We start from the raw sequence: 18,738 nt of genomic DNA, 5'->3' as shown, positions 1-18,738 counted from the left end.
CACCGAATGGTCAGCTGCTTGGCGTAAATACTTCCCGTTGTTGCCTTTTGCATTACTTGTTTCCTAGCAAATGTTGAGTTGCACTTAAACGTCTTTGCGGCATTCACTACAGCCAATGCAACATCCGAAAACAAATATTTCATAAAAGTGAGAATTTTCGCTGTTTTCTTAAGAACAGCGTGCTTATGCATAAAATTCTTACGCGTGAGGAGAGGCGTTGCTGTTGCGTCCAGCCTGATTGTTGACCTCAGCAGTGAAGCCAACGCCCTCGATGGCCGCCACCAGGTCGCCGTACTGCGCAGAGCCGGAGACGTAGGCGGCACGCTCGTCGAACTCCACAACTGCGTCGGTGACACCAGGCGTGTTCTTCAGCGCATTCTCCACCGTCGTGCCGCAGTTCTTCATACACGACATGCCTTCCACTTGGATACGCACAGTGGACGGGTCAGTGAAACGCCACGATCCACGCTCTTCTGTGATGTCCTGATCTGAGTTCTTGAAGAGCAAGAAGCCAGCGCCAAATCCGACAATAAGGGCAACGAAGAGACCAGTTTCGTAGGTCATGACTACGAGCATGGCAAAGTACGCGATGGTCATCTGAATCATGTACAGAACGGCCAGCGTCGCCTTGCACTGCATCTTGTGCAGCTTGTCGTGAGGGCGGAGCTTACGTGCAGCAAGCAGTCGTTGACGCACCATCTCTCGTCCTTTGACAAGCGACTCGTTCAGCAATGCGATGAGGAAACAGCCGATGAATCCGAACGCGTACTTGACGCCACTGTTAAGCACCCAGGGCTGGAAGAGCAGCATCACACATGATCCATGGATCGACGTCTGGAAGCCATTGAACATGACAGATCCCTGGCCTGAACAGAAGTCCGAGTCGGGCGAAGACGTGTCCGACTCGGTGGTCGTGTCGCTGGGCGCGGCAGTTGTGGCACTCGGCGTGGCAGAGGATAAGTCTGCCACGAAACTCTGTGCTGCGGGGCTCAAAGTTGTGATGTTGGTGGCATCGGAGCATGCGACACCTGAGCAAATGACGCTGTCCACCAAGTACCGCGGCTCGGTGTTGACGCTGGTAAGGTACGAGTTCTTGTTGTCTTGCGAGGCGAAGTAAATCTTCTGCCCGTTTTTCAGACACGCGTACACGTAGTTGTCGCTAGTGACGGAGTCACCGGACACGGGGTCACTGATGCCATCTGAGCACTCGTCGCAGGCGTTCGCGCACGCAGCGTAGGCGTCGGTGTCCGTCTGGTTGATGATATACTCGGCCATATTGGCGGCCAGGTAGGCCGTGTCCGTCACTTCGAAGGTGTAAGGTTCTAAAGTGCGTGGCGCCATGCCACATGAGTAGATCTTCTGGCCATGATTCATCACCACGTAGTGTTGGTTATCGTAGCCCATTTCTAGCGTGGACATGCCACACACGGGGCACGTATAGTCGGTGGAGCTCACGCCCGAAGACGCCAAGTCGCGGTGCACCTGCATCGCGTGCATGTTGTGCAGCTGATGAAGCTCGTGGTGGTGGTTGTGGTGGATGTGCGCGGGCACCGATGCGGCCAGCAGCGCACCGGCGGCTAACAGCACAGAGGGACGCATCTCGGAGGCGGGCGAATTGAAGACTGAGCTCTGCCGTCACTTGTTCAGCTGTAGAGCAAATTTGCTTTTGCAGAGACGGGCGGATTAGGTTCCATACAAATCTGAAATTCCACGACACATTCGGAAAAATGGCTTTCGTGGCCAAACGTCCGAGTTTTGAATACTTCTCGGAGCTGGGATGGTGCTTTCCTGTTGCATCCATCACCGAGCAGGGCAACTTTGCAACGAGGCGGCGAAGGAGGAATCGGTCATGGAGCTCGTGACCGATCACCTCCACCATTCATTCAACAATGCGTGTCAATAATATCTTGTGCGAGAGGGCGGCGTTCCGTGTTGCATCAACCAACTGCGCGCAGCTGAGTCTCGCCGTTGGCTCCGAGCGGCTCGGCGAGCCATCCTAGCAGGATTCCTCCACTTTGGCTCATTTACATCGTCACCTTGGCGATTCCAAGTCGTGGACACTTCGGCCACTAACGTTGCCCAGAGCGGTCCTTTAACCTGGGGTACAATCTGGTCAACATCTGTCCGGCTTTGCGCACTCCTGAACGTAAATTTTCACCTTCTACGAAATCCTCATTTTTACTCTTTCTCTCGAAATGGCGAGAGCTCGATTGCTGTTGCCGCTGCTGGCGCTGCTGCTGGTGCTGTTTGCGGACGCCGACCAGAATCTCGGCAAGACCACGTGCCCGCTGTGCAACATGGACGTTAAGCCCAACATCAATGCCTCCATTCTAGGTGACCAGTACATCTACGCTTGTGAAATGGCTGGCCACATCGATTCGCTGCAGAACGACCCGGTACGTGCTCCATCTTAAACCTTTAACTATGCAACTCGTCTAATTATGTGCTATCTGTCGCTACAGGCCGCGAATCTAGGCTCTCCAGAGGAAGCCGATATCACCACGGACGAGATCTACAAGGACGCAACGGACATTAAGTGCCCCGTGTGCGGCAAGGGCTACGACCAGCTCAAACACGCCGTGCCGTGGATTTCTAAGGGTGCACAGAAGATATACACGTGCTCAGAGGAACACGCGCAGCTGGTGTTCGACAACCCCACCAAGTACGTGGCGGCCCAAGGCTCGTCCGACGATTTCTGCTCTGGCGCGGGTTCTGTCATGTTCAACGGCTTCCAGCTGGCTATCGGCGGTGATGCAACGTGTCTGATGCTGCTGTTCCAGCCCTGGGTGATCTCGTCGGGGGTTAAATACGCCTTCGCCTTCCTGGGTGTTGTGCTGTTGGCCATGTCGCTCGAGGGATTCGGAGAGCTCCGTGAGTTCGTCCAGACGCGACTGTACCGAGACCACGGCATCGTGTCCAGCCAGGCAGACTACGTGTCCCTGGCCACCCCGCAAGCCAGTAGTGTAAGCGACGGCCTCGCTGCGAGCAACGAATCGTTCGTGAAGCCCGGTCGTGTGCCAGACACCCCCAAATTTAGCATCGTACGTCGACTGCCACTCTGGAGCAAAGTGGTGCTGGCTGCCATGTACATGGTGCATCTGTGTCTCGGCTACTGGATCATGCTGGTCATCATGACGTTCGAGACGCTCATGTTCGTGGCTGTGATCATTGGCGTCGGTCTTGGCTTTGCCATCTTCAAGGATACTGACGCCGACGAACTGCGCGGCAGCGTTGACCCATGCTGCTCCACCTAAAAATATTCGTACCGGAATTCTAGACTGCCACCAATATTGGCAAAACAAAGAGTTTCAACAAGAATCTGATAATTTCAGCTGCATTTTTTTTTCATTTCATTTGCAGTGGCAAAGATAATCCCACATTTTCATTCGAACTTTTGCCAATCAAAAGACCCAAGGATCGCCATGTACGGCACCGTGAGCTCCAGTACGAGCGCCAGCAACTCGCGCGACCTGGCGCCGCCACCTCCAACGCCGTCGCCATTCCGCTACCACGTCCGCGAGGGCGACACGCTGGTCAGTATAGCGCTCAAGACGCAGACGACGGAGGCGGCGCTACTGGCGCTGAATCCGCTGCTGGGCCGCAAGAAGCGGCACGTCAAGCTTTACCCGGGCCAGCAGCTCGTCGTGGAGGAAGCGCACGCCGTGTCTTTGCCACCGCCACCTGAATGCATCGACAATGGCTGGGGTCAGATGCACCTCGTGCGCTCTGGCGAGACGCTGCGAGGCATCGCGGCACTGTACAACACAACGGAGGAGATTTTACGCCAGGACAACCGCCGGTACTTCCCCACGGGTGAGCGCAGCTTGCTGTGTCCCGGTCAACTGCTGCACGTGCGACTGATGAACACTGGCGAGATGGAGAAGGACGATCCTGTGGCTAGTAGCGACGCAGACGCGAAGGCCTCAGCTTTAAACGCCATAAGCGAACACGAAGTCACGTACACAGGGACATCGGCCGCCTTCGCACGGTACAAGACACACCTGGTCGCTCACACGGACACCTTTGAGTCCATTTGCAAGAGCTACATCATTCCATACTCTCATTTCCTGCAGATTAACCGTGGCCGATACCCCGTCGGCAAACGTGCAGAACTCGTGCCTGGAGAACGAGTAATCGTGCCGGATCTCTTAGCGGCGCAACAAGCGGCCAGTCGACGCAACATCGCCGAAGTGAAACTCACCAAACAAATTCACGTCGTGGAGCCTGGCGACACTCCCGAAGACTTGGCCAAACGCTACGACATGACGTACGACGAAATGCGCGAGTACAACCGCGCCTACTTTCCCAAAGGATACCGCGGCGAGATCCGCCCCGGCTACAAACTAGTTGTCAAGCGGCCCGAAAGCAGCGAGTCCCCGCAACTGCTACGTCATAGCGACTATCGGGACATCGACGCTACTAGCAGTCCCTAGTTTTGTTACATGTAGAGAAGAGAAGGCGAAGCGTTCTTGCTTTATCTCAAATTGTAGTCAGGATGTTCTGCTCTTCCTGTCATCTTTTGTATGTACGTTTTTGCTAGTCTGTTCGTATACTTTGTTGCTTGTTTACCTACATGTGCGTGTGGCGACGGCTTCGACGAGGGCGTCGAGACGTGTCTGGAGTGTCTTTCGGTGGAGTGGACACAGAAGTGTTGGCAGTACTGGCACTGCTATCATCCGCCGACGTGTCCGAGCTAGACGAGGCAGGATGATCCGCCGTGTACGTCGTCTGGACACTTTCAACGACAACAGTTCGAGTTGCCTTGGACTCAGCCTCGTCCTCCACAAGTTCTTCGTGTTCTTCGACAATTTCGTGCGTCTCCACCGTCTCCTCGCCATCATCAACCTCCTCGTCCGAAGCTTCGATCGTTGTTGCCTTCAACTCGACACTGGACGTCAGTTCCACTTCTTCTGGAGGTTCCTTAGACGCACCCTCTGCGTCTTCTTCGTCCGAGCTGTCTTGCATCAACACTACCTCCTCAGTGTCAGAGTCATCCAAGTCCGCTAATCGTTGCCATCTCTTACGTCGTGGCGATCGAGCAACCACTTTAGGCTTGTGGTATCGAATCAATAAATACGCAGCCAACGCTGCAAAGCCGAGGAAGACCAAAGAGAGCAAGCATATCTGCATCAAAGGGGATGTTGACGCTGGAGGACCTTCACTCTTCACATCAGCAGGCGCGTTCGTGTCTATCGTCGCGGTGCGTTGGTCAGACAGCGAGTCTTGCTGCGGAGCAGCCTCTTCACTTTGCAGCCAGCTCGCTTCCTCCTTCGCAATCGCTCGCAGCTCTTCTTCGACTCGAACGCCTTCCGTCTGCAACAGAACCTGTTCAAGTTGTTCCAGCTCTTCCAGTTCCTTCGCCACCACCGTCTCCAAAGCCTCGATTTCGTTAGAGATAGCCACATGAACGTCTTTCTTTGGTTGCTCGCCTGACGGAGCGTCGTCGACTGCATCAACATCACGCTCTTCTGTCTCTTTTCCAGTTGCCACAGCATCGTTCTCACTTTCTCGCTCCACACTAAGAACGACTTCAGCTTTTATCTCCTCGGTCCGCACTTCCATCTCCGTGTCGTCCGTTAAAACATCGCTGTGTTCTTCAGCATGCTCCTCTGTTAACATCAACTCGATCGTAGTCTTCTCTTCGTCTACACCACCTTCCATCTCAGGACCTGGTTGAGTAGCCATCCGCGTTTTCACAGCAGCAAAAGCTCGTTCCGCGGTGCCTTTAGCTGCAGCCGAATCAGCCTCCACATCATGCTCCAAGTCGGTCTCATCAGCTCGAACGTTTAAATGTAGCCCATCTCCCTCCTGTCTCGAAGCGTCTACCGTTGACAAGTTCTGCGCCTCCAACAGCTCCGTCAGTTCCACTTGGGTGCGCTCAATCTCCAGCAACGTGCTGTCTACGTCCACTACGACTTCCGTGAAGAGCGTTTCTTCCAGCTTGCCTTCTACTTGCTTGTCCACTGACTCCAGCTCATTCGTCACTACGTTTTCCTTCGCGATCTTCACCACACCATCTCCTTGATCCTTGCTTGCTGACATCGAAAGACGCAGCATTTCATCCACTGAAGTCGACAGCTTCGCATCTTGATCAGTCAACTCAGCCGATATCTGTGCTAGCTCTTCGATAGCGTCTTCAGTCTCCAAGACTTCAAAACTTTGCTCCTGCGCCGGTTCTTCTGCGTGATTAATGGTCATGAGGCCCTCTTTAAGCAGCTCAGGAGCGATTACAACCTCCTCCTTGTCGCTCTCTTCAGCTGCACCTTGCTCTGCCACAACTGAAGCCTCTGCCAGCTCTTCAGCCTCCACGTCTCCTAGCTCGATACCGCCAGTGGCAACATCGTCCCGAAGTCCATCGCTAGAGAGCTCATAGTCGTCAGCAACTGGCACTTCCGCTGGCTTTCCATCATCCGCTGTCAGAGCTCTCTTCATAGCCATCGCTGCATCAACTTGAGCTTGGCTTTCCACAGTAATTTCAGCTCCGCCCTCTTTCTCGACTTGTTGTGACGTCCGCTCGTACTCCTTCAGCGCTTGATCAAAGGATCGAGCGTATCGCTCTTCCAGCAGCTTCAAGCGACGCTCGATTGCTTCCAAAGCAGCCATTTTCACTTTGCCAATACTTTCGAGAGCGAAATCCCGAGTTTCTGCCAGTATTGCGTTGGTGTCCGAAGCGATTGTGAGTCGATAGTTCTCCAAGCGCTTGACGTCCTGTAAGGCCTGAGACTCTTGTGTTGTAAGCTCTCTTGCTATACTCTGGATCGCTGCTTGAGTTGTCTCTAACGGGGCCAGAAACTTGTGACTAGAAAGACTCACATCACTCATATGGGACTTCAATCCCGTCCAGTCCAAAGCGGATTGCGTCCACGCCGTACCATGCGTCAGTGTCTCTGTAAGAGACGACAGCGCTATGAGCAGGACAGAGCGAGCTTGATCGAGTATCCCACTAACGCCACTAAACTCCAGTTGCTTCAACGAGAAGACTGTGTGCATTTGTGACTGAATCCACTCCATCGACAGTTTTAGAGCATCACGTGTGGGTCTTAGTTGGTGTAGAATGCTCGTCAAGTGTACAGTGGCAACTGTTGTCAGCCCTGAAGAAACGAGCACGTCGGCAGCACGCGCTGTGTTTCGCAACTTTTGATTTAGCATCAATGTTGTCCACTGCGTCTGTAAAGTTTCTCCCATATGTTCGGAAAGATAGCGCATTTCCCTTTGCAACTCACTTAGCAGTCTGGTGAGAATTTCCTCTGTTTTTGTTGCCACGAATCTGATCGAAATTGCGGCAGGAGACGATGGATACATTCGACAAATGGCAATTCCACCGCCAACCGTGACAGTCACAACGCCGGCTACAACTGCCAGCGCAAGCGTCGACCTGCCGCAAGGAGCCTTCCGCTTCTTCGTCATCGTCACTTTCACGCTCTGGTCTCGAACAATCATGGCAAAATGACCATCATTCTCCGTTTGGACCCCTTTCCCAGTTGCAGCCAGGTCAGTTGCAACTGTCGTATCACCAGAGTGATGGTGGCCATTTTCCTCGTGGCAATTATTCTCCTGTTGCTTTTCAACAGGTGGTAAAGACTCATTGTCTTTCAAAGGTTCAGTGAAAAATTCTGCATCCGAGCTGCTACATCTGCGCTCCATTCGTCTGCATCCACTGGATCTACGCTGCTGCTCTTTGTGTGCTTCGTCCACCTGACTGCGTCGACGCTGCAGATATTTCTTGGTGTATGTTGCCGCCATGGTCTCTTGAGGTTCCATCGGCACCGCCTCCATGCTGCGTCTACGCTGTCGAGGCTCGGGACTTTTCACCTTGGAAGCCTCGCACTCGACAGACTGCTTTTTCGGCCCGTCTCGCGTGGGCGACGGGGGTGGCATGGCCGGAGTTGAATTAACCAATACCGTAGCAACCAGTGTATTGAAATTGGAAAAACAAATCAATTAATAATTGTGATATCGATTTAGTGGCAACATTATTTAAAGTAAAAAGTCAAAAGTGGAGCAAACAAAATTATTATAAAAAATACCGGTAGCTCAAATAGCCCTTTCACTTAGTGTATAAGAGCCCTTTCACTTCCACAAGGTGGTCCTCATGGCTTTTACCGGCAATTGTACTACTTGTGCGCTATATTAGTTTTTGACATTGCAAGGTGGTATCGATAGACAAAATACCATAAACACTACTGGAACCAGCGTCCACCACCACAAAATGCATAATAGCACTACAGCAGAGCAAGTACAGTGCACGTGTGTGCTTTGCCGCAAAGCCTTTGCGAAACGAGCGCCAGACTGGCGGCCAGTGGTACACCATTGTTACTTAAAATTAGCACTATCCACACAGCAGAAAACGCCCCACACAGAGCAAGTCACCACCGCTTGAGGACAAGATATGCGGCGCCATTGACACCACGCATTACTGAGGCAGCGCTTTCTTGCACAAGAGGATCTTTGCCAGACATGGCCTGTGAAATAAACGTTCGTGGTGAAGTAATACGGAGGGGGCGAGGGGGCGCCACCACCACAGTCGAGGTGCGTCAATACGGCTATGCGGAACTGCTGCTATAGGTGTGGCTTAATAAATGTTGTTGCGTAGATCCAGGAAGCTCCAAACGGTCTAGCACAGCGGTGTCCGGTAGCCGGAGGTGCTGTCAAGGTCAAGGAGCCAAGGAGAGTTGTCACCAGCTAGTGATCCGTTCGGTGACGTCCTGCGTCAATGTTACATTTAGTGCGACCAGAAAGCTGAGGAACACCTGGTTGGCTGCCTCACAGTTGTAAGTCCCTAAACGGTGGGTAGCGCATATCGGCTTTTGTAACTAGAGTACTGACGAATATCTGTTCGATGTGACTATTAGGCTACTGCTGGTACGGAGAGCGTAAGGACAGACAGAAACAGCATCATCTCTGAGTTACGCTGAATCAACGGTGGCCGTACTGCTACCATTCGTCGCCCCAGTGCAGAGCAGCATACAAGGAGCACATGTACGAATACGAGTTGCAGTATTGGTACATATATATGCTGAAGAGTTATTTCTCGTTCTTGTTTTGAATTACCTGCCTACTAACGACGTTCATTATCTAGAGCATGCTTGTTATTCATTGGCCTTCCTGCAGATTGTCGAATATCACGGCCTGGACCGCGGTAACAAAAGCGCTCTCTTTCTCCGTCGTGAGTTCGATCGTACATCGCTAGGAGTGAGTGGACACATACAGCATACTTCATGTTGTACAGGCAGGGACAACGTCCTGTGGCGGCGTCAATAGCCCACCTATCTGGCGGCATTCCTTTCAGCTCCATCCGGCCCGTGTGGTAGCTGAGCTAAGCGGTCACAGGGAGCGCCTCACGTGTCCGCTTCAGCTCAGGATCGTAGACACGTGTGGTCGACTGCTGGAAGACGTGCGCCACGTCAGTTGAAGGCTCCGTCTCGTTCAACAAGAACGATATGCTGTTGCGCGATGGTAAGTGCTGATATATGATACCTTGGCGGCGAAGCTCGTGCATTCTCCTCTTTAGTGTTGTTGATGGAGATGTAGTGACGGCAAACTCACGGGTGTTGAAGGACTCATTTTTGCAGCAAGCAGACATTCGAACCAGAAGCACACCCATTTTGAGCCGGCGATGGAGTGTGTAATCCCGTTTAAGAGACCGATTAAACTGTTCTGCGGGGTTGTTGGTCGTAGCCAAGCCTCGCGGAGATCGGAAACACTGCCACTGCTCGAACTTGCCGGTAAGCCATTGCTTTGTGAAGTATGTCACAAATGTTTCAAACTCTAGCAATTGACCCCACTGACTCAAAACTTTCTGCTTCGTTTCCAGGTAATCATACGCATCACGGGTGAAGTGCATATCCTGCAGCCCTTGCATTACCACGTGCCCGAGATCCGTAGGAAGATGGCGCGTACGCTCGAACACCTTTGCGGCTACGTGAAAGTAGCACATTAGCGTTGACAAGGAGTTGTCTTCCCCAAACACTGTCTGTACCGCATTCCACTGCGCATCGTCCGCGTCACCCATGACGTAGGAAACCCTCATTGGCTGTTCCACGACTTGCAAATATACGCGACGCAGTGCGAGCAACGCCTTAGTGTAGTGTTCTTCCTTCCGTTGCGATGAAATAAAAATCGCTAGTAGGTGAAATGATCGATTGCTGTCGGAGATACCAACGACAAACACAGGATACCAAGCTTGCGACAGCTTAAACGTCGCATCCATGTGCAGAATAAAGGAATCAGGATCACGGTTGACTTTCTGCAGTAGATTCTTCGTAGAGATACCTACAAGAAACGGGATCTTTGTCTGTTCCACGGCCGACCCACGGCTTACCGTCCGGCGTCAGACGCCACGAAAACGTGAAGGGGGAATCAGCATGTTCCTTGCCAGTAAATCCGGCATCCCAAATGTCTTTCGTGGCCTCGTCGATGTAGTCGTTGTTCCGTAGGTGAGACCGAGTGTAGTAATTGACAAAGCGCTGAACAACTTGCAGCGAAGGAAGTGTCTCTTTGTCCAGCGCGAAGCGACCCATCATTCCGTTTCGAATTCGTGAAGGCTTAAGGCCTTGAGCTGCGAGATCCGTGGCAAATGCTTTCATTGCGCCGCTCATACGGGCGGGTTCGATGCCTCGACGAGGCGTTAGGTGCTCTCCACGTTCTGCAACAGTGATAAGATGCAATTCTTGGCACTCCTGGGTCTTGCCGTACCAACCACATGGTATCCTGCCGATACTTCCTTGCTCGCCAGGTCACGGCAGCAGCGCTCACGCACGCGCATCTTGTGGGGCGCCGCCAGATTGCACACGTTACATGCTGTTAGCTGGCTCTTCGTTATTTTCGACGCTTTCATTGTCTCCACCAGCATATTGCCGTCGTCTGCAGGGTACGCTCGGGCGACTACCGTCCAGTCATGGCGCTTGGTAGGCTTGGAAGGCATGATTGTATTGCGTGCTCTAACGGTGAAGAAAGTTTTACTAGAGACTTTAGGCTTTTGAACCTTCTTACTATTGGCTATAATTTGTGAATCGGCATGTGCTGATTGGGTAGCTTTCGGATGGATACACGAGGGGGAATAACGGGTGGTGTAGGGAGGATTCGCTGTGCTGCCTTCCTATTGGTAGTGCTCACGCTGCAATCATCTGTGATAGTACGTATTGTGCAGTTCTTTTCTGCAATCTTGGCTACGATTATGCAGATAATAGTGTTTTTGACACGTTGTCGTATCGATAGACATTTGTATCCAGTACAGCAGCAAGCACACCAGCGGAACGACTGCATCGAAAAAAAAAGATCGTACTGTCCACGGGTGAAATTAAAGATATAATAGCAGTCAAGAGGTGAGCTGATGTTGCTGTTGTAGTTGTCGTCGAATGCCATGCCAATTGATCGAGTAATTTCACCGGTAAATTACACACGCACATTGATATCCGATACCCCTGGATGACATTAAATCAAAAAAATTGACACCACGTCACCATACTATGGTGGTGACCATAGACGACACCCATGCCAAAATGCGACAACGCCCAGATAATAGATTCCATTTGGGCTCTACGAACCAAGTCTGCCCAAGCAAAGCGCGTCAGGCGGTATCATGGTAACCGTCTGCAGGTTCATTTCCATGTGACGAGATTGCATAGTCTCTTGCTTAAGAAATGAACTCGACAATTACATTGCGTTTTCGCTGCTATGTTCATTACAAAGGGGGCGACCTTCAACTTGCGCTTTAAGAGCGTGTCCGAATGGCTGGCTACGAATGTCGGCTTGCAGCTTCGAGACTGACAAGACATCGACCCATGATATCCCTGACTCAGAGCAGCGAAGGCTGGCTACACATGTAGGATCCAGCGTGACAGACTCGGCAATTGATGAGTGTTCGTGGCTCCGACGTGCAATTTATTTTTGGCACTGCATTATTCACCAAGCATGCTGATACCGGTAGCAACCAGTACTGCCGAATTGAGTCCCTGCCGAAAGTGCTCTTGTGTTCTTCAAGGCGGGTCCCGAAGATCGAAACGACACAAAGCTCACGCGCTGCACAAAGCCGGCCCAGGGTCATTTCAGTCACCAAGCTTTATATAATTGAACCCGAGGCTCGATGACCACACAGCCACGCGCATGGTGGAAGGAGAGCTCTCTTCCTCGCCGTCAGTAATAATTCTGCAGTGTACAGTGCACGTGGAGAGAGAAAGAGAGCAACTTTCGTAGCGTGCGAACTTACCAGCCAAGATGGCGGATATTGACACGCATTCGTCGTCTTCGTCGGACGGCGGTGGCGACGTGTTCCTCTCACCGCGCTCGTCCGTCGCCAGCAAACGCAGTGTGCAATCCGTTTCCACAGTGCACGAGGACAACAACGATCAACCTGAGACCGAGCCACACGAGTACGGAGACGTGAGACGCAGCACAATGAGTCGCCGCGAGACGTGGATCGGCGAGGGTCTGATCGACGCCAGTGGCCTTGAGGCCATTGACCGCCTCAGTGACGAGGCGTACACGGAGATCATGCAGGAGTCACAAGCTGTGCGGCGTGGCGGTCCGTCATCGGATGCGGACGCCAAAGCCACGAAACTCAGCGAGTTTCTGACCAAAACGTACCCAACCGAGAACGGCGACATGTCCAAGAAGGCGACACACCGTCGTCGCAAACTGCTCGACTTCTTGGCTAATGACGTGGGCGAGAGCTACCTCAACGACGTCTACAAGGAGGAGGAACGCGCCGGCGGCGAGGACGAAGCCGGTCTAGACGAGCTCGTCTGCGACAGCGACGACGAGCCCAGATACAATCACCCGTACGCGCGCAGCAACCGTTCTGCACGCGCGACCGACCGATTGAAGGCGTTCCTGGACCATGAAAAGAACGGCAAGCACCACCACCGCAACGGACACCACTCGACGCACGCGACACCGGTCTCTACTGAGCCACGCAATAAATTTGTGACCAAAGTGGTGCCTCAGAAGTCGCGTATGATGTTGTTCAACCCTGATGAAGTAGACTCGTTAGAACTCAGCCACATGGTAGCTAAAGAAGCCGAACGCAAGCAAAAGGCACGTGCAGACAAAGAGGTCGCTCGTCAGAAGGTGCGACAGCTCCTGCTTGAAGAGGAACAAGAACACGCCAAGCGCAAAGGATCGGGCAATGACGCGACTATCAAATCTGTAGACGAATCCACTGTCCGTCGCGAGACGGTGGTGGACGACTACGGGAAGGTTAACCTATTAGATTACCTCGATCGCGTAGTCGACGACGGCCATCGTAGTCGCAACGGCGACAGTGTACCGTCCGAGATGGACTCGAGTCCACCGAGTGACGCGTCGTCTCCAAGATCCGTCGCGTCGTCGCTTGAAGCGGACACCAGCACGCCCTTCACCCAGGGAGACGATGTGTCACCCCCGACGCCTAACACGCCGTCGGGTATGGGCGGTCGCTTTGCGCAGTTCTTGCATCGTGGACCAGACGATAACAACACGCCGCGCGCTCGTCGTCTGATGTCGTCGTTCCATTCCAAGGCGAGCGACAAGATGAGTCTCGAAGCTGCTTTCCACGCGACTAAAATACCTGAGCCGGCTCCTGCGCCAGCCGTCTACAGCGCGACGTCTGCGCGTATGACGCCGCTGTTGGCTACAATGGACCAGATCGCGCACACGTGTCAGAAGAACGAGCTGTCGGAAGTGTCGATCGCGCGTATTTCGACGTTATTGACGTCCATCAACCAGATCGTCCGTGACGACATTCAGAAACACCGCGGCCACCCGAACCGCGTCGTCCGTCGATTGTCGGGCGGCCACTGGGTGAAGAGTGAGCAAGAGCGTCATGAACAGGAGAGACCACACAGAGTCGCGATGCCTCCGGGGCCAGAGATCCCGCGCGAACCTGTTCCGGTGGTTTCTGCTTCTGCAACAGTCGACAATGTCAAGGTGAAGGCTGGCCCGGGCGTGTTGAGCGCGTTCAAGGCGTTTGATGCAGCTCAGAACCTGATTGAGACCCTGTCGAGCTTCAATAAGCTTCTAACTGAGTGTGGACTCAACGGTGTCAAGGTGGACGAGCCGTGGCGCGTCTACAACCACATCAAGTCGGGTGTATACAACAAGTTGGGGTTCCGTCACAAACAGCTCTTTAAGCTACTGGATGCGCGCTTCAACACGGACGTATACAAGCGCAAACCTGCGGCCAAGAAGCGTGTGTGTATAATTGGAGCGGGTCCCGTGGGTCTACGTGCTGCAGTGGAGACGGCGTTGCTGGGAGGTCAAGTGGTGGTCTTGGAGAAGCGTAAGCACTTCAGTCGAGAGAATATCTTGCACTTGTGGCCGTGGGTGGTGCAAGACTTGACGGCGCTGGGAGCGAAGGTCCTCTTCCCGTCCTTCTGTCACTCGACCGCCTACTTCCACGTCGGTACGCGTCAACTTCAAGTTATTCTACTGAAGGTGGCGTTGCTTGTGGGTGTCACGGTCTACTCGTCAACAGCGTTTGAAGCCGTGATCTCCCCCAACTCCGAGGAGAGCGACAACAAGCCGTTCTACACTGTAGCCACGCAGCCACAGATCCCGTGGATGGAGTTCACGGCGGTGTTTGGAGCTTCCGGAACGAACGACAAACTGGCGGAACCTGCCGGTATCAACCGGTTCGTCTTCAGTCGTAAAGAAGCGCTCGGTATCGTGTGCTACTTCCCGAATCTCGGTACAACTGAAGAGAAGAAGGTGACGGAATTCTCGTGGACGATTCAGTTCAAACAGCAAATGTTCGCCAAGATGCGTGAGATCGGAGTAGATCTGGAGAATATCGTGTATTACCGAGGCGAGATGCACTACATCGTCATGACTCCGAAGCGTCAGAACCTACTGGACCAGAAGGTTCTCAAGGTGAACCACCCCGAGCCTCGAGATTTGGTACAAGACGATAACATCAACAAGGGCACGCTACACGAGTACGTCAAGCGCATCGTGGCGTTCCTGGGCATCGCGAAGAAGGCCGAGTTCTCGCGTATCCGAATGTTCGACTTCAGCTCTCGCACTCGTGCTGACAAGGCCGCGAGTATCCTCACATCACACGGCAAGAAACTCTACGTTGGGCTCATCGGCGACTTGTTGATCGAGCCGTTCTGGCCCGAAGGTGTCGGAACCTGTCGAGGGTTTCTGGGTGCGTTGGACGGCGTGTGGATGGTGGCTCAGATCGGCAAGAAAGCGGACGAACAACTGCTGGCCGATCGAGAAATGGCGTACCGTGTTATCCAGCACGTGTCCGGGTTCCGACGCGATGACTTGCAGAGGAATGTACGCAAGTACACGGTCGACCCAAAAACGCGCTACACGGTCAAGTTCCCGCAACTGTGTTAAGAATTGTCAATATAAACCCTGTAGTTGATGGATACTGTCGTAAACACCTCCAACCTTTGGCTACCGGTTTTATAATTAAGGGATTGAAGAGGAGGGGTCATCCTTATCGAGTCTTATTCCAGCTGCATGTCAGGTTTGATGAGCTGAGTTAAGAAAAATGAAGACGTCAACTTGCCATGTGGTGTTCTGGTTCCTGACTGGAGAGGTATAGTCTCGTGGCTGTCAGTTCGGATTCCGCAGTGGTTTGTGAAAGTCCTCTCATTTCGGATTCAAATCGCTGTGTTACGATGGCAACTCTAGATCAAGCGCAGACGTTGACCAGCAAACGAGGCCAGCGCAGGTTAAATCGGAGACCTCCTGTCCATGATGGAGCACGTGAGACGACCAGAGCACGGGATCGCCAGGTCGCTTACATTGGCGACGATCTCTTCGATGGAGCCCGTCTCAGTCGAACTCTGGACTATTTGGCGATCGACGGAGCTGACAAATACCTTGAGTACGCGAAGGACGAAGGCGATTTCACCTACGGTGAAGATACCGGAGTCTACAACGAAGATCCACGTTCCAGAAGGCACCAATCAATCCCGTATACGTCAGCTCCAGCAGGTGCAAATCCCAACGATATTGACTCGATTCAGTTGAGTCGGATCGTGGCGGAGGAGGCCGAACGTAAGCAAAAAGCTCGTGCCGAGAAGGAATTGGCGTGGCAAAAAGTGAGGCAGCTTCTTATTGAGGAAGAGGAGAAAGCGTCTTCATTGGGTGCCGACTGCACCAGCAAGTCTGTGGAATCGTCACGTGGTGAGAAAGATGAAGACAACGTCAACACCGTGAAATTACTCGACGCCTTGATAAGGTCTGGAGCCGATGATTTCGCTTACAACCGCAGTGTTTCGTCGGACGTTGACGCTGCACCAGTCGTTGATTCCACTCTGGCTCAGTCCCAGGTTTCGGCGTCGAACAGCACCGACGGCACTAACTCCACTACAGAGGTAAAGGAGCCGGCGTTCGCTCGACACATTGACCGAATGGGGACCAAGATTTCAAAGTTCCTGAATCGAGGACAAGCGTCGGATGACGAATGCAACGATTCACAGAAATCTCGTCGCTTCCACGAGCGCTTTGTTGCTGGTAAATCGTCGGTTCGATTGGCACTGCTGGCGACGCTGGACCAGGTCACTCGAACCGTCCAAAGAAGGGATCTTTCCGAGGCGTCCATGGTTCAGATTTCAGCTCTTTTGACCTCGATCGACCAGATCGCACGTGAAGATATGAACAACAAGAATGATCAACACAAACGAGGATTCCGACGACTGTCGAGCTCGCAGTGGCGCAAGAATGGCAATGCTCCGAGTGACCAGGAACCACTGGAGAAGACGCTGTCGGAGAACTTGACAAATTCCTCGAACTCGTCGACCTCCTCGGGTATTATCGAGACCTTACATGCCCGAGTTGTGCCTACGGCGCTGAACTCATTCAAGGCTTTCGACGCCGCGCAAGACTTGGGAGAAACTCTGGCAGCATTCAGCAATCTACTCAACGACTGCGGTCTCAACGGTGTCAAAGTGGACGAGCCGTGGCATGTGTTTTTCCACATCAAGGCGGCAGTGTACAGCAAGTTGAGCTTCCGTCACAAGCAGCTCTTTAAGCTGCTAGATGCACGCTTTAACCTGGACGTGTACACAAGGAAACATGCTGCCAGGAAGCGTGTCTGCATCGTTGGGGCTGGGCCGGTTGGTCTCCGTGCTGCAGTCGAAACGGCATTACTTGGAGGTCAGGTGATTGTACTAGAAAAGCGGGAACACTTCAGTCGAGAGAACATGCTTCACCTGTGGCCGTGGGTGATTCAGGACTTGGTATCTCTCGGAGCGAAGGTCTTCTTCCCGCAGTTTGGCAAGTCGAACTCGCACTTCTATGTCAGTATGCGGCAGCTGCAGGTTATCTTGCTCAAGGTCGCACTGCTTCTTGGTGTGACGATCTATCCAGCCACAGATTTCGAGTCTATTGTGCCTCCGGGTCTGGAGGAGAGTGGCGGTGAACCTTTCTACTCAGTGGTAACTCAGCCGCAGATCCCGACAATGGAGTTCACAGCGGTGCTGGGTGCTGCTGGAACGAACGATAAGCTAGCCAAACCTGCTGGTATCAATCGGTTCGTGTACAGTGATAAGGAAGCTCTGGGGATCGTCTGTTACTTCCCGAATCTTGGGACTTCTGACGAGGTGAAAGCCAAGGAGTTCTCATGGACTACCCAGCAAAAGCACCCGATGCTTGACAAATTGCGTGACATTGGATTAGATCTGGAGAACATCGTGTACTACCGTGGAGAAATGCACTATCTGGTGATGACACCGAAACGTCAGAACTTAAGAGAGCTTCATGTGGTAAACGAAGATCGCCCAAGCTCGACAGATCTGGTCATGGACGACAACATCAACAACAGCGCATTGTATGAGTTTGTCAAGGGAATTGTCGACTTCGCTGGTATCCCGAGGAAAACAGACTTCACACGTGTCAGTCTCTTTGATTTCAGCTCTCTCACCCGTGCAGACAAGGCTGCGAGTATCCTCTCGTCGCATGGTAAGAAGCTTTACGTCGGTCTTATTGGAGACTCGTTGCACGAGCCCGTATGGCACGATGGTGTGGGAACTTGCAGTGGCTTCTTGAGTGCATTGGACAGCGTGTGGATGGTGGCACAGATCGGCCGAGATCCCGATGAACAGCTTCTGGTCGACCGTGAAGCCGCATACCAAGTGACGATGCGAGTGTCGAACAATCACCGTGAAGACTTGCAGAAGAATATACGCAAGTACACAGCTGATCCAAGATCGCGCTACACCGTCTAGTTGCATTGAGTGTAGAATGTTAGATTGAGACTAAAATCATGTAGAAGTGTTGTATTTGAGACCAAAATTAATTTAGTCCAGTACATAATTCGAAAATTACAGGTGGCCCGAATACTTTATGTTCTTACTGAAATGCAGTCAATAATGGACGATGACGAGGACACATACGGCTTCGGGACCTTCGCCGACCTGTTCGACACGGCGCCGGCGCAGGCCGCCAAGCGACTGGATCTTGGTGCGCTAAGTCGCTTCTGCATGCCCGAGCGTCTGTTGTCGCGCTTCGAGCAGCAGCAACGAAGGGACCAGAACATCGTCCTGTACCAGCACGTGGCCGCCAAATTCGACGGTGCTCGAGTCGACGGCGGTTTAGGCGCGTTGGGTGTGTCACCACTCGAAAATGGCGGCATCGTGTGGCTACAGGCCACGCAGTCGGACTCGGACGCGCTGGAACGGCGCAAAAAGGAGCTACAGGACATCACGAACCGCCAGGACAAAGCAGATCACAAGTCGGCGGCCGCACTCTTCGTAGCCTTCAAGCATGTGGCAGCAGTGCAGCCCACTATAGTGCAAAACACAG

General features: G+C 53.0%; 7 protein-coding genes across 7 annotated transcripts; 5 read left to right on the top strand and 2 right to left on the bottom strand.

Annotated features, from left to right (window-relative positions):
• Positions 1 to 198: 198 nt before the first annotated feature.
• Positions 199 to 1,599, bottom strand: PITG_13718 (uncharacterized protein; the record flags this gene model as incomplete). The annotated part of the gene is made up of 1 exon (XM_002899372.1): positions 199 to 1,599. One exon carries the CDS (start codon positions 1,597 to 1,599, stop codon positions 199 to 201), a length of 1,401 nt encoding a protein of 466 aa, XP_002899418.1.
• Positions 1,600 to 1,752: 153 nt separating this feature from the next.
• Positions 1,753 to 3,254, top strand: PITG_13717 (uncharacterized protein; the record flags this gene model as incomplete). The annotated part of the gene is made up of 3 exons (XM_002899371.1): positions 1,753 to 2,396; positions 2,463 to 2,963; positions 3,006 to 3,254. The coding sequence occupies 3 exons, from the start codon at positions 2,196 to 2,198 to the stop codon at positions 3,252 to 3,254; spliced, it is 951 nt and encodes a 316-aa protein (XP_002899417.1).
• A 145-nt stretch (positions 3,255 to 3,399) lies between these two features.
• Positions 3,400 to 4,433, top strand: PITG_13716 (uncharacterized protein; the record flags this gene model as incomplete). Its single annotated transcript, XM_002899370.1, has 1 exon — positions 3,400 to 4,433. The coding sequence occupies one exon, from the start codon at positions 3,423 to 3,425 to the stop codon at positions 4,431 to 4,433; it is 1,011 nt and encodes a 336-aa protein (XP_002899416.1).
• A 44-nt stretch (positions 4,434 to 4,477) lies between these two features.
• PITG_13715 (uncharacterized protein) lies at positions 4,478 to 7,878 on the bottom strand (the record flags this gene model as incomplete). The annotated part of the gene is made up of 2 exons (XM_002899369.1): positions 4,478 to 6,887; positions 7,224 to 7,878. 2 exons carry the CDS (start codon positions 7,876 to 7,878, stop codon positions 4,570 to 4,572), a joined length of 2,973 nt encoding a protein of 990 aa, XP_002899415.1.
• A 4,278-nt stretch (positions 7,879 to 12,156) lies between these two features.
• On the top strand, positions 12,157 to 15,321 carry PITG_13713 (MICAL-like protein; the record flags this gene model as incomplete). Its single annotated transcript, XM_002899368.1, has 1 exon — positions 12,157 to 15,321. The coding sequence occupies one exon, from the start codon at positions 12,217 to 12,219 to the stop codon at positions 15,319 to 15,321; it is 3,105 nt and encodes a 1,034-aa protein (XP_002899414.1).
• Positions 15,322 to 16,346: 1,025 nt separating this feature from the next.
• PITG_13712 (uncharacterized protein) lies at positions 16,347 to 18,161 on the top strand (the record flags this gene model as incomplete). Its single annotated transcript, XM_002899367.1, has 2 exons — positions 16,347 to 16,671; positions 16,771 to 18,161. The coding sequence occupies 2 exons, from the start codon at positions 16,347 to 16,349 to the stop codon at positions 18,159 to 18,161; spliced, it is 1,716 nt and encodes a 571-aa protein (XP_002899413.1).
• Positions 18,162 to 18,305: 144 nt separating this feature from the next.
• Positions 18,306 to 18,690, top strand: PITG_13711 (uncharacterized protein; the record flags this gene model as incomplete). The annotated part of the gene is made up of 2 exons (XM_002899366.1): positions 18,306 to 18,473; positions 18,532 to 18,690. The coding sequence occupies 2 exons, from the start codon at positions 18,306 to 18,308 to the stop codon at positions 18,688 to 18,690; spliced, it is 327 nt and encodes a 108-aa protein (XP_002899412.1).
• Between the last annotated feature and the right edge of the window lie 48 nt (positions 18,691 to 18,738).

This window comes from Phytophthora infestans, genomic scaffold (assembly GCF_000142945.1).
Source record: "Phytophthora infestans T30-4 supercont1.30 genomic scaffold, whole genome shotgun sequence".
Taxonomy (NCBI): Eukaryota; Oomycota; class Peronosporomycetes; order Peronosporales; family Peronosporaceae; genus Phytophthora; species Phytophthora infestans.
Note: the sequence above shows the minus strand (reverse complement) of the source record. Positions and strands in the feature narration are given on the sequence as shown.